At 40.8% G+C, this 11,942-nt stretch overlaps 1 protein-coding gene across 1 annotated transcript; it reads left to right on the top strand.

Annotated features, from left to right (window-relative positions):
• The first annotated feature begins 8 nt into the window (after positions 1-8).
• On the top strand, positions 9-1,048 carry LOC107182194. Its single transcript, XM_015560293.1, has 2 exons — positions 9-636; positions 670-1,048. Exons 1-2 carry the CDS (start codon positions 274-276, stop codon positions 922-924), a joined length of 618 nt encoding a protein of 205 aa, XP_015415779.1. The 5' UTR covers positions 9-273; the 3' UTR covers positions 925-1,048.
• Positions 1,049-11,942: the final 10,894 nt, after the last annotated feature.

An 11,942-nucleotide genomic window follows, 5' to 3' on the forward strand; every position in this document is an offset into this window, starting at 1 on the left:
ACTTTGCAAAACTTCGTTTTTTCAACCATGGATCTGAAGAAAGTAAGTGCGAAGGACAGTGCTGAGAAGAAGAAGCGGATGATGTGCATTGAATTAAAGTAAGAAATTATCGAAAAACATGACCAAGGTGTGTGTGTAATCGACTTGGTGAAGCAGTACGAGCATAGCACTTCTACGATCTGCACCATACTGAAGCAGGAGTCGATACAGGCTACATCTCCAGCCAAGGACGTTAAAATAATTTCTAAACAGCGGGCATCTATCCATGAAAATATGGAGAAGCTGCTAATGGTGTGGTTAACGGAGAAGCAGCTCGCAGGAGATACCATGATGAAGGCTACAATCTGCGAGAAGGCACGAGCTATTTACGCTGATTTGCTGCAGCAGATCCTAGGCACTTCAATGGATGAGGCATTCGGCGAGCCGTTTAAAGCCAGTCAGGGCTGGTTCGAAAATTTTAAAAAGAGGACCATCATTCACTCCGTTGTCAGACATGGTGAGGCAGCGAGCGCGGATATAAAGGAAGGTGACATCAAGGAGCTCATCGAGGAGCACTCCGAGGAACTGACAACGCAGGAGCTAAAGGAGCTACAGACGCAGCAGCACACGGAGGTTTTGCAGGGAATAGATGACACGGAGGAGGAGCAGGAGGAGGAGGAGGAGGAGGAGGAGGAGGAGGCGGCTATCTCTATAAGTGAGATAAAGGAAATGTTGGGAATGTGGGAGAAACTTTCAGACTTTATTCAAAAGAAACACCCAGAAAAAATTGCATCTGGGCATGTGATGGAGCTATTTAATGACACTTGCCTAACTCATTTCAGAAATATTCTGAAAGGGAGGATGAAACAGATCTCATTGGGCAGGTTTTTATTGAAAACTCCTGTAGATGAAAGCGTGGCAAAAAGAGCAAAAATCAGCAAATAAGATTCAGTTATTCAGTTATTCAGTTCAGCCTTTCTCCTCCAACTCCATCAGCATCTTTAAGTCGTTTGATCTCCAAGGTAAATGCTGTACATTAAACTTAATAAAACAAGTTTATTGCACTACATTCTACTGTTTAGTATTGTGTTTTTATACAATATTCGTTATTTTTAAATACATTTTTTTCTTATTTAAAAACATTTAACAAAACAATTGCGGTGTTTTTTTGGGTGTCCAGAACAGATTAATGGCATTTCAATTCACTGTAATGGTGAAAATTGATTTGACATACTAGTAATTTGAGTTACGAGCTCAGTCACGGAACGAATTAAACTTGTAAGTCAAGGCCCCACTATATACTGCTAGTACATTTCCTTAGCTCACCTTATGAAAAAGTAAAATAAGGAAGGAAATTTAAAGAGCAATGTAGTGCTATTAATCTATGTAAAAATTCAATGATAATACCCTTTTAAATCACAGAATACTTTTTATGTTTTTTTATCATGGATTAACCTAATCCTAACACCTTCCTCCTGTCGTGTACCTGCTCTTTATACTTTGAATTAAAGCTCCTACATAGTGTTTTTATCTCAGTATCTGAAAACAATTACTTTCTTTCAAAAAGATAATCACCAATTTTAATATAACTTTTGGAACATTGAAAATATTTTTATATTTTAAACTTTTAATATGCTTAAAACCATACAGGTAAAAGGTTTATAACATTAATATGTATTTTCATCTATAAATATATTTCTATACTAGATGCCCGGTGCACAAAATTCATGCATGGGGGTTGTCCCTCAGCCCAGCCTGCACCCTCTTTAATCTGGGACCCCTTGGGGGATGTCCAACTGCCAGTTTAGGCCTGATCCCACAGGGCCTAACTGACAGTCGGACACCCCTTTCACAATCCAGGACTGCTGGGTCCTAACCGCGTGCCGGCATGCCTGCCTGATTTTCCATAACCGCTTCTGCCTGCCAGCCTAACCGCCCCCTAACTGTTCCCCTGCATGCCTGATTGACACCTAACTGCTCCCCTGCCTGCCTGATCTCACCCCCAACTGCCCTCCCCTGCTGACCTGATCACCCACAACTGCCCTCCTCTGCTGGCCATCTTGTGGTGGCCATCTTGTGACAACATCACTGAGTGCTCCTCACCACCTAGGCTTTTATTATATAGGATGACATCTAAGTATAAATTTAAAAAGAGTCTTTGTATTCTGAGAACTATCTAAGAAGTCAAAGGAGTAAATTGCAACATGTAGTGTTCAGAAATGAAAATGTAGTAGTGTAATAACTGTTGTCTTGTACTAGTGTAAATGTTCATATAGACTGTGATGCCAAAAAAACCCCCACAAAAAAACAGTTTAAAAGAAAGAGGTTAGTCATGTTAAGTACCAAGATGGGTGGAAAACATAATCTTTGGTAGAAGCCAAGAGGAGCAAATTGTCAAAATGACGTTAACTACAGATGCCAATAGAAGGGACTAAAAATAAACTGTGAGGGTGGATACGCACTGTTGTTCAATGAACATATAACAATTTTTTTCTGATCAGACAAAAGCAGTCACAGAAACAATGGGGCTGAATAGTTACCATTAGTGTTGTAGTTTGCAACAAATGAGAAGCAGACAAAAACAACAACACTGAGCTGCAGAGCTTTTCTCAGAGTTGATAGCATCAGAGAGATTAAGAGAAATAGTTTCTCAAATTTAAAGGTTTAGATAACTTTCACAGCTCACTTAGTAATAATGAATTTGGAATTTACAAATTGTAAATTGTTTTCACACTAAAGTACTTTTCTGTCAATGAGAGAAAAAAATACTAATAGTGTGTATTTTATTTATTCTAAGGCATGTTCCTCTAGTGCATTAAAAACTAAAATAACAACCACAGAAAATCTCAAAGTAAAAACTGCCTTTTGGTAATGAGTAGAGAAAGAGATTCTAGACCGAGCTGGACTAAACAGGTTGATATAAAACATACATTTTAAGAGTATAAACTTAAACTCCAGAACCTTAAAATTGGGCATGTTCAACTTCATGAAGCATTGCAGCTGCTCAGTGTGCACATGTAGTTCCTGTATTCCCTAGCAATTAGACAAAAGGAGATGGGAAGTAAGATACTCACTTAATAATGGCTATTTTATATACAAGGCACTTAAACCTAAATTTTATATTACCTCTTGATATTCAAACTGACCTCTTTACCTGCTGTGAAGATGTAGAGCGGAGCTCAATAAGTTCACTTAATGTGGTTCTTTTGGACTTTGGTCTAAGAGTCAGAGGCATCAAGGACCGTTTGTTTTCACCATGCTGTCTTCTGCAATGTTATTGTACAGAAAACATGGGGCTCCCTGAAGTTAGATGGCTTACATAAGTCATTCTCTGGTCCTCAGCTTCCATGGTGCCCAAGATATCAGACAAGCACAGAGAAGGCTGATCAGGTTCACTCTGAGGCAGAGACACACTTGGCCAAAATAACAGTGCTGCTCGTAAAACAGTCCTGATCTAGAGAATATTTCAGTGAAAATGAGCCAGAATGCCTAACTTTTTTTTATCAGAGAGATGTATCACAGAGTTGAGAGAGCTTAAACTTATCTAACCTAACTGAGCTTCTAAGTTGTTTGTTCTACTTAACATCTGTTTTACATGTAGTCCATGTACCATAATCTTTCTCATAGTGTAGAATAAGTTAAATAATATTTATTCATTCAATAGTGTATTTTTCTTGTTTATTGAATTTACTAGAGGCCCTGTGCATGAATTCATGCATGGGTGGGATCCCTCTGGGTGGCCTGCAAAGATCAGGCCGAAACCTGCAGTCCAACGCCGCCTATAGCTCCTACCTGCCACTCCCTCTCATCCTGGCCCCCAGTGCACGAATTCGTGCACAGGTGGTGTTCTCTGGGTGGCCTGCAGGGATTGGGCCAAACCCCGCAGTCCAACGCCGCCTGAAGCTCCTATCTGCTGCTCCCGCTCGTTCCAACCCCACTGTGCCTGCCACAGGCTTATTCCCAATCAGTCCTGATCAGGAGAGGCTTGTACTGCCACAGCAGCGCTCACCAACCATGAGCCCTGTGTCTGGCACCCTCCCAAGGGGAGTGGCCATTGGGATCGGGCTAAAACTGGCTCTCCTACATCCCCCAAGGGGTCCCGGATTGCGAGAGGGTGCAGGCCAGGCTGAGGGACCCTACCAGTGCACAATCAGGCTTGGGAGGGACTGCGGGAGGGTTCCAGGGCATGCCCGACCCATCTCGCTCAGTCCAGATCTGCAGGACCCCAGCAGCAAGCAGGCTTGGGAGGGACTGCGGGAGGGTTCCAGGGCATGCCCGACCCATCTCGCTCAGTCCAGATCTGCAGGACCCCAGCAGCAAGCTAACCTACTGGTCGGAGCATCTGCTCCCTGGTGGTCAGTGCACGTCATGCAACTGGTTGACCAGTTGACTGCCTCCTTGTGGTCAGTGCACATCATAGCGAATGGTTGAGCTGCCTCAGCATTTATTAGCATATTACTCATTAATTGGTTGTTCGGTTATTCTGCTGTTCAGTCTACTTGCATATTACCTTTTGATTATATAGGATTAGAGTAAAATTGGTTAGTAAAATCATATGGTTTTAAGCTTTCAATTCTATAACACATCTGCATATTATATTAAGTGTTTACCACCCCAAATCAAGTCTCCTTGCATCACCGTTCATCTCCCTTATATCTTCCTTTACCTCCCCCTCATGTGTTCATGAGTGTTTTTATTTGCTTAGTCCCTTCACCATTTTCACCTAGCCCCCAACTCCTCTCTCCTGTAACAGCTGTCAGTCTGTTCTCTGTATTTATTAGTGTGTTTCTATTTTGTTTGTTAGTTTATTTTGTTCATTAGATTCCACATATGAGTGGAATTATATTTATATGCCTCCTAAATGTGCAAGCATTATTTTAGGCATAGAGGTACAACAATGAACACAAATGCTAAATTCTGTTCTTATGTAGGTTCCACTCTAGTGGGAGAGGAAAAACAGTAAACAAATAAATAAGGTACATAATTTCAGAGAGCAGTAAATGATAGTGAGACAATAAGGGAATAGAGAGCACTTGGGGGTTGGGACAAAACATAGTTAAAATACAAATGTCAAGTAAGGCTTCTGAGAAGAGATGGTGTTTCAGTGGATTTCTGACCAAGGGAAAAAGGCCAGACATATAAGGATATAGGGCAAGAGTATCTCATGCAGAGAGAATGGAAGGTACAAAAGTGAGGCCAGAATAAGATTATTGTGCTGCAGGAAGGGAAAGAATACTGGTGTTTCTGGAGCACAGTAAGCTTGAAAGGTGTAGTATGACAAGATTAAAGATATAAGCAAACCATGTAGAACCTTAAGATTATATTATAAGGAAATGGAAGCCATTGAAGGATTTCAAGCAGGAGAGCCACAACATTTCCTACTGTGTGTTATGCAAAGAGTGTATTGAACCAAAAAAAAAAAAAAATAGAATCATGGCAACAAGCTGGATACTATGGTAGTAGTTCAGGTAAAAGAAGAATTAACTCAGGCAGAAGTGGGATGGAGATGAGGAGAAGGAGACAGATCTGTGATACATATAACTTTTTGTTGTTAATCTTCACTGCAGGATATTTTTTCCATCGATTTTAGAGAGAATGGAAGGGACAGAGGAGGGGGAGATAGGAGATAGAAACATCCATGTGAGAGAGCCACATCAATTGAATTCCTCTTTCAAGTGCCCCAGTTGGAGTGGGGAATCTGCAACTGAGGTACATGGCCTTCATTAGAACTTAACCCACAACTCTTCAGTTTGTGGGTTGACTCTTTAACCACTGAGCAAGCCAGACAGGGCATGATGCATATATCTTGAAGGTATAATCTTAAGGACTTATTCACTTATAAAATGTGTGATGTGAGGTAAAAGAGGAATTAGAATTACATCAAACTCAGATTTCTAGACTGTGTATCTGAATGAATTACACATATAGAAAAGATCAAAGGATGAAAATTGGGGACAAAGGGCAAGAACTGAAATTCTGTTTTGGAAATGTTAGGTTTAAAATTTTTACTAGAGATCCATGTAGTAGATATCATTTGGGTAAATATGGCAGTGTAGATTTTGAGAAAACATTAAGGTCTGGGTGGTAGGGTAGCTATCAGCAGGGTAGCTATCAGCAGGTAGGTGTTATTTGAAACTGCTGAACAAAATGAGATCCCCTAGAATAGGGATATAGACAAAAAATAGAATAAAAACTAAGACTGAAGCTTGAACATGAGGATATTTAGAGGTTAAACATAATACAGGGCAGCAAAGGAAATTGAGAAAGAGCAGCCAGTGATGCAGGAGAAAAATCAAAACATTTTAATATTAGTCAATTGTGTACCTCTCTTTTCAAAGTAGATCCAGACTCAAAACTTCTCAACACATCTATTGCTTCCACCTCTAAGCCTCCTCCATCTTTACTCTGAATTTCTACTTCCACCTTCCAACTTCCTTCTTCCACCTTTGTTTCCTCAAGAAACCTGAGGCTCTGTAAACCTATCAGGATGAAGATGTAATTTCTCTGCTCAAAAACTTGTATTATGTCGCCATCTCTGCTGGCCTTGGTCAACACCTTTCCATGATGGCCAGGCTTTTAACAGTTTGCACCATTATCTTTTTTTAAAAACCTTTATTGTTGAAAGTATTACATATGTCCTTCTTTTTTCCCTATGGTTCTCTTCTAAGCCACCCCACCACCAGCCACAAGCCTTCACCACCCTATTATCTGTGCCAATGGGTTATGCATATATGCTTACAAATTCTTTGGTTAATCTCTTCCCAACCACCCACCCACTCCCACCTTCTCCCTGAGATTCGACAGTCTATTTCATGATTCTATGTCTCTGGATCTGTTTTGTTCATCAGTTTATTTTGCTCATTAGATTCCACATATGAATGAGATCATGTGATACTTGTCTTTCTCTGACTGGCTTATTTCATTTAGCTTATCCCTCTCAAAGAGTAATAGATCCTTCTTTTTTCGTAATATATTTTTTATTGTTGAAGAGATACTGCTTTTTTACTGCTGCATAGTATTCCATGGTATAAATGAACCACAGCTTTTTTATCCACTCCTCTAGTGATGGACACTGGGGCTATTTTCCAGATCTTAGCTATTGTAAATTGTGCTGCTATGAACATAGAGGGGCATATATTCTTTCTGACTGGTGTTTTAGATTTCCTAGGATATATTCCTAGAAGTGGGATCACTGGTCAATGGCAGTTCCATATTTAATTTTTTGTGGTAACTCCATATTGTTTTCCATAATGGCTGCTGCAGTCTACATTCCCACCAGCCGTTAGTAGGGTTTCCTTTTCTCCACATGCTTGCCAGCACTTGTCATTTGTTGATTTGTCGATTGTAGCCATTCTGACAGGTGTAAGGTGATACCTCATTGTTGTTTTAATTTGCATCTTTCTGATGATTAGTGACTTTGAGCATTTTTTCAAATGTCTCTTGGCCATATGTATCTTCACTTTGGAGAACTGTCTGTTTAGGTCCTTTGCCCACTTTTTAAATGGATTGTTTGTTTTCCTTTTGTTAAGTTGTATGGGTTCCTTATAAATTTGGATATGTTAAGAAATAAGGCGAGGCCCCCCAATTCAGGGGTCTTGGCAGAAATGAAATACACAGAAGGGTGCACACACATGGTCTGGAAGCACACGCACACCAAGCAGGTGGTCTGCTTGGCTTTATATTCCCTGATGCATGTGACCTGTCCCTTACTCTTGATTGGAGCTCAGGTGCACAGTCTTTCCCAATTGGCTAATTCAAAGGGATGGGTTGGCCTTTGCCATTTCAAGATGGTGGCCCCTAGGGGAGCTGCAAGCCATGCAGCCAACATGGCAGCTGCCAAATTATGCAATCCAAACTGGCAGCTGTCTAAACTATTCTTTGACAGAAAGGATAATTTGTTTATTCTCACAATTTCCCCCTTTTCTTTATTTAAACACCTTCCTTCAAACTCAGCTAACTTTCATTGACTTTCATGCTCTACAGTGTCTAGGACAGTGATGGTGGACCTATGACACGTGTGTCAGAAGTGACAAGCGAACTCATTTTTTTGCTTGACTTTTCTTTGTTAAATGGCATTTAAATATATAAAATAAATATCAAAAATATAAGTCTTTGTTTTACTATGGTTGAAAATATCAAAAAATTTCTATATGTGACATGGCACCAGAGTTAAGTTAGGGTTTTTCAAAATGCTGACATGCCGAGCTCAAAAGGTTCGCCATCACTGGTCTAGGAGAAGACTAATTTGCTGTTTGGTCAATGCGGTTTCAATTAACCTTTGGATAAGACCCCCCATCCCCATACATGGGATGATGTAACATCCTATCACTGTAACTTCTAATCAAAGGGGTGAATGTGGACACCGTTGTTCTAGTTCCGTGGTTGACAAACTGGCTCGCGAGCCACATGCGGCTCTTGGGCCCTTGAGTGTGGCTCTTCCACAAAATACCACGTGCAGGCACACATGTACAGTGCGACTGAAACTTTGTAGCCCATGCGTAGAAGTTGGTATTTTGCTGGGGTCCAACCCCAGCAGGTCCAGGGGTCCCCAAAGGTGTGGACGGAGTCGGCAAAGAAGGAATGACACAGAGACAGCGTTCAGTTGATCAGCAGCCTAGCCAGGATCTCTAGCCAAGTTCTGGTCAGGATCTCCAGCGAAGTTCTGGTTAGGATCTCCCGCCAGGTTCTGTGTCCATAACCTCGGGGAAAAATCCCTACCTGGGGAAACAACCTTTCTCGGAGAGGTGACCTTGGTTAAAACACATAGTGCCAAGAAGGTGAGCAAACGTTAAGAACAGTATGTCATATACGCCAGGTCCCTTGAAACATATGCTGTGCAGATGTTTCTTCCCTGCAGCGACTGTTTCAAGCAGCAAGGATAGACCAGCTCCCGGCAGTATTTTGTGGAGGAGTCACACTCAAGGGTCCAAAGAGCCACATGTGGCTCACGAGCTGCAGTTTGCAAAGCCGCAGTTTGCCGACCACTGCTCTAGTGCATCAGAGAAAGGACCCTTGATCCCAGGTTCTAGCTCACACATCACTAAAGCTGCCAATGCCTGTGGGGCCTCAGTAATGGTCTGTCTGCTGTGTTGTCAGAGATGAATGTACAACACTGGCACCCAACATTACACATATTACTCCTTTATCTGATAGAATCGTATCCAAGGCCAACCTGTTTTCCCAGGTCATCTTGCTGTTGGCATCTAGCTGTTCATCTATACCTTTAACTGCATCTTGAGTATAGTTAACAAGCCTTTGCTGGTTATAGTAAATATAATTAATCCAACCACATTCTTGTTTACAGTGGGCCATCAGCACAGAACAGATTCAAATCCTGCGGCAATTTGATTTCTAGCCTTAAACTCCTCCTGGAACCCGTAGTCTGTCTGTCCATTGAAAAAGGTTTATGATATGCCAAAGTGAAAGGGATAGCCAATTGTATCAGAGTGCAAGTTCCACTCCATTTTCTGGGCAAGGCCACAAGTAAGGGTCCCCCATAACACCACCAGACATCAGCATGGGGTATCGACATTGCAGCATGATTGGCTTCTGAGGATACTCGGCCATTTATGCCTCTGGATAAATTTCTCATAAACTCTGAGCACTGTTCCCCCTCTTGAGAGGCAGGAGGTATAGTTATGTTGGAGGATGGGGACAGATCATTTTGGGGGGTCCTTGCTCTTTACCTCTGTTGAATGGGAAAAACAGGGCAATAGTCTTACAAGAAGCATTTCCCCAGGCAGGTTCCTCCTGGTACAAGGCAACCACACATTCCATCCCATTGCTGTCTGAGGTCCATCGGAATGGAAATGGGACCACTTGGGCCTCTAGCCTTCCTGCTGTGCAAGCATAACAGTCACTTTTATTTAGGGAGGGTACAGAATATTTAATCCATTCTACTCAGGCATTCATTCCCTTATATCCTACTTCTATTTGTATGGTAGTGGCAGTGGCCTCATGGTGGTTGGAGCTGTATCAAGATAGCTCTCCTCCTGAGGTGGAGGCTGGTATTGTAAATTGCCATCTTAGATCGTCCCTGGGTCACATAGGGAGGGCAAGGCAGTAAGAGGGCCTCATTGCCCTTGTTCTCTTTTAAGCTTCTCTGACTTTACATGGAGAAGGAGGACTGCCCCCTTCCTCCAATAGAGAGCACAGTCAGTCTCCTCTTAAGTGATTGGACTTTTATGTTGTTAACATTATTGCCCTTTCTGTTCAAGGAAAGGACAAGGTAATCTGGCTCAGAGTCCTTTGCACCTGGGACCCGGGAGCCAACCTTGGAATATGGTCCATCCTCATTCAAGAACTGCCCATTATCATGGAAGCATTGTCCAACCCAGCCTGCATAGCTTAATTTCTTATGTAATTTCAAGTATATTGTATTGGTCTAATTTAGTTCAAAAATATTTCTTTTTAGGGAGAGAGTAGATCTTTATGTCACCTCAGGGTCCTTGTGGTGTCACAAAGTTATCTCTCAGTTAAATACCGAATTTAAAGATTATCAAAGCTTAAATCAGTTTTAACATTAAAGATTTGATCTAGACCACAGAATTAATCCTTTTCAAATTAGGAGCTTCACAGACAAAAGGAAAAAAAAGGACTAAGGGAGTTTATTACCACCAAACCAGCAATGCAAGAAATTCTAAAGGGACTGATATACAAAGAAGAAATAAGAAGGGAAGAAGGAACACAGGCATAAAGAATAAAAATGGCAACTAAAAAGTACCTATCAATTATAAGTGTAAATGGGTTAAATGCCCCAATCAAAAAACATAGGGTAGCTGAATGGATAAGAAAACATGACCCATATATCTGGTGTCTACAGGAGACCCACCTGAGAACAAAGGAATCACACACACTGATAGTGAAGAGATGGAAAAAAGATTTTTCAGGTGAATGGAAATAAAAAAAAAAGGTGGAGTAGCAATATTTACATCTGACAAATTAGACCTCTTAAGTGAAGGCCATAACAAGAGTTAAGGAAAGCTACTTCATAATACTAGAGGGAGCAATTCAACAAGAAGATATAACTCTGGTAAACATATATGCACCCAATACAGAAGGACCCAAATACATAAAACATACTTCTGGAAGGTATCATGGGGGAGATAGACAGCAATACAGTCTTAGTAGGGGACTATAGTACCCCACTAACACCACTGGATAAAACCTCTAAAAAAATCAGCAAAGAAATATCAATCCTAAATGATTCACTAGATTAGATGGAATTAATTGACATCTTCAGAACATTTCACCCCAAAGCCACAGAATATACATTCTTCTCAAGTGCACATGGGTCATTTTCAAAGATAGACCACATATTGGAACACAGGCAAAGCCTCTTCAAATTCAGGAAGATAGAAATTATATCAAGCATCTTCTCAAATCACAATGGCATAAAATTAGAAATCAACTACAATAAAAACAATGAAAAAAATCAAACACGTCAAGCCTAAAAAGCATGCTATGAAACAATGATTGGGTTACCAATGAGATCAAAGAAGAAATAAAAAACACATCCTGGCAACAAACCACAATGAAAACACAGCAATCCAAAATCTATGGGACACAGTAAAAGCAGTCTTGAGAGGGAAGTTCATAGCTTTACAGGCCTACCTAAAAAGCAAGAAAAAAATGGTATTAAATTATCTAACCTTACAACTCAAAGAGTTAGAAAGAGAGCAACAAAAATCCAGCATAAGCAGAAGGAAGGAAATCATAAACATCAGAGAGGAAATAAACAACATAGAAATTAAAAAAATGCAAAAGATCAACAAAGTCAAGAGCTAGTTTTTTGAAAGGATAAACAAGATTGATGAACCTCTAGCCACGCTCATCAAGAAGCAAAGAGAGAGGATCCAAATAAACAAAATTAGAAATGAAAGACTCAACAAATCCCACAGAAATACAAAGGATTGTTATAAAATACTTTGAACAACTCTATTCCAACAAACTGGAAAACCTAC

Source organism: Myotis davidii, unplaced genomic scaffold (genome assembly GCF_000327345.1).
Source record: "Myotis davidii unplaced genomic scaffold, ASM32734v1 scaffold1315, whole genome shotgun sequence".
NCBI classification, from domain to species: Eukaryota; Metazoa; Chordata; class Mammalia; order Chiroptera; family Vespertilionidae; genus Myotis; species Myotis davidii.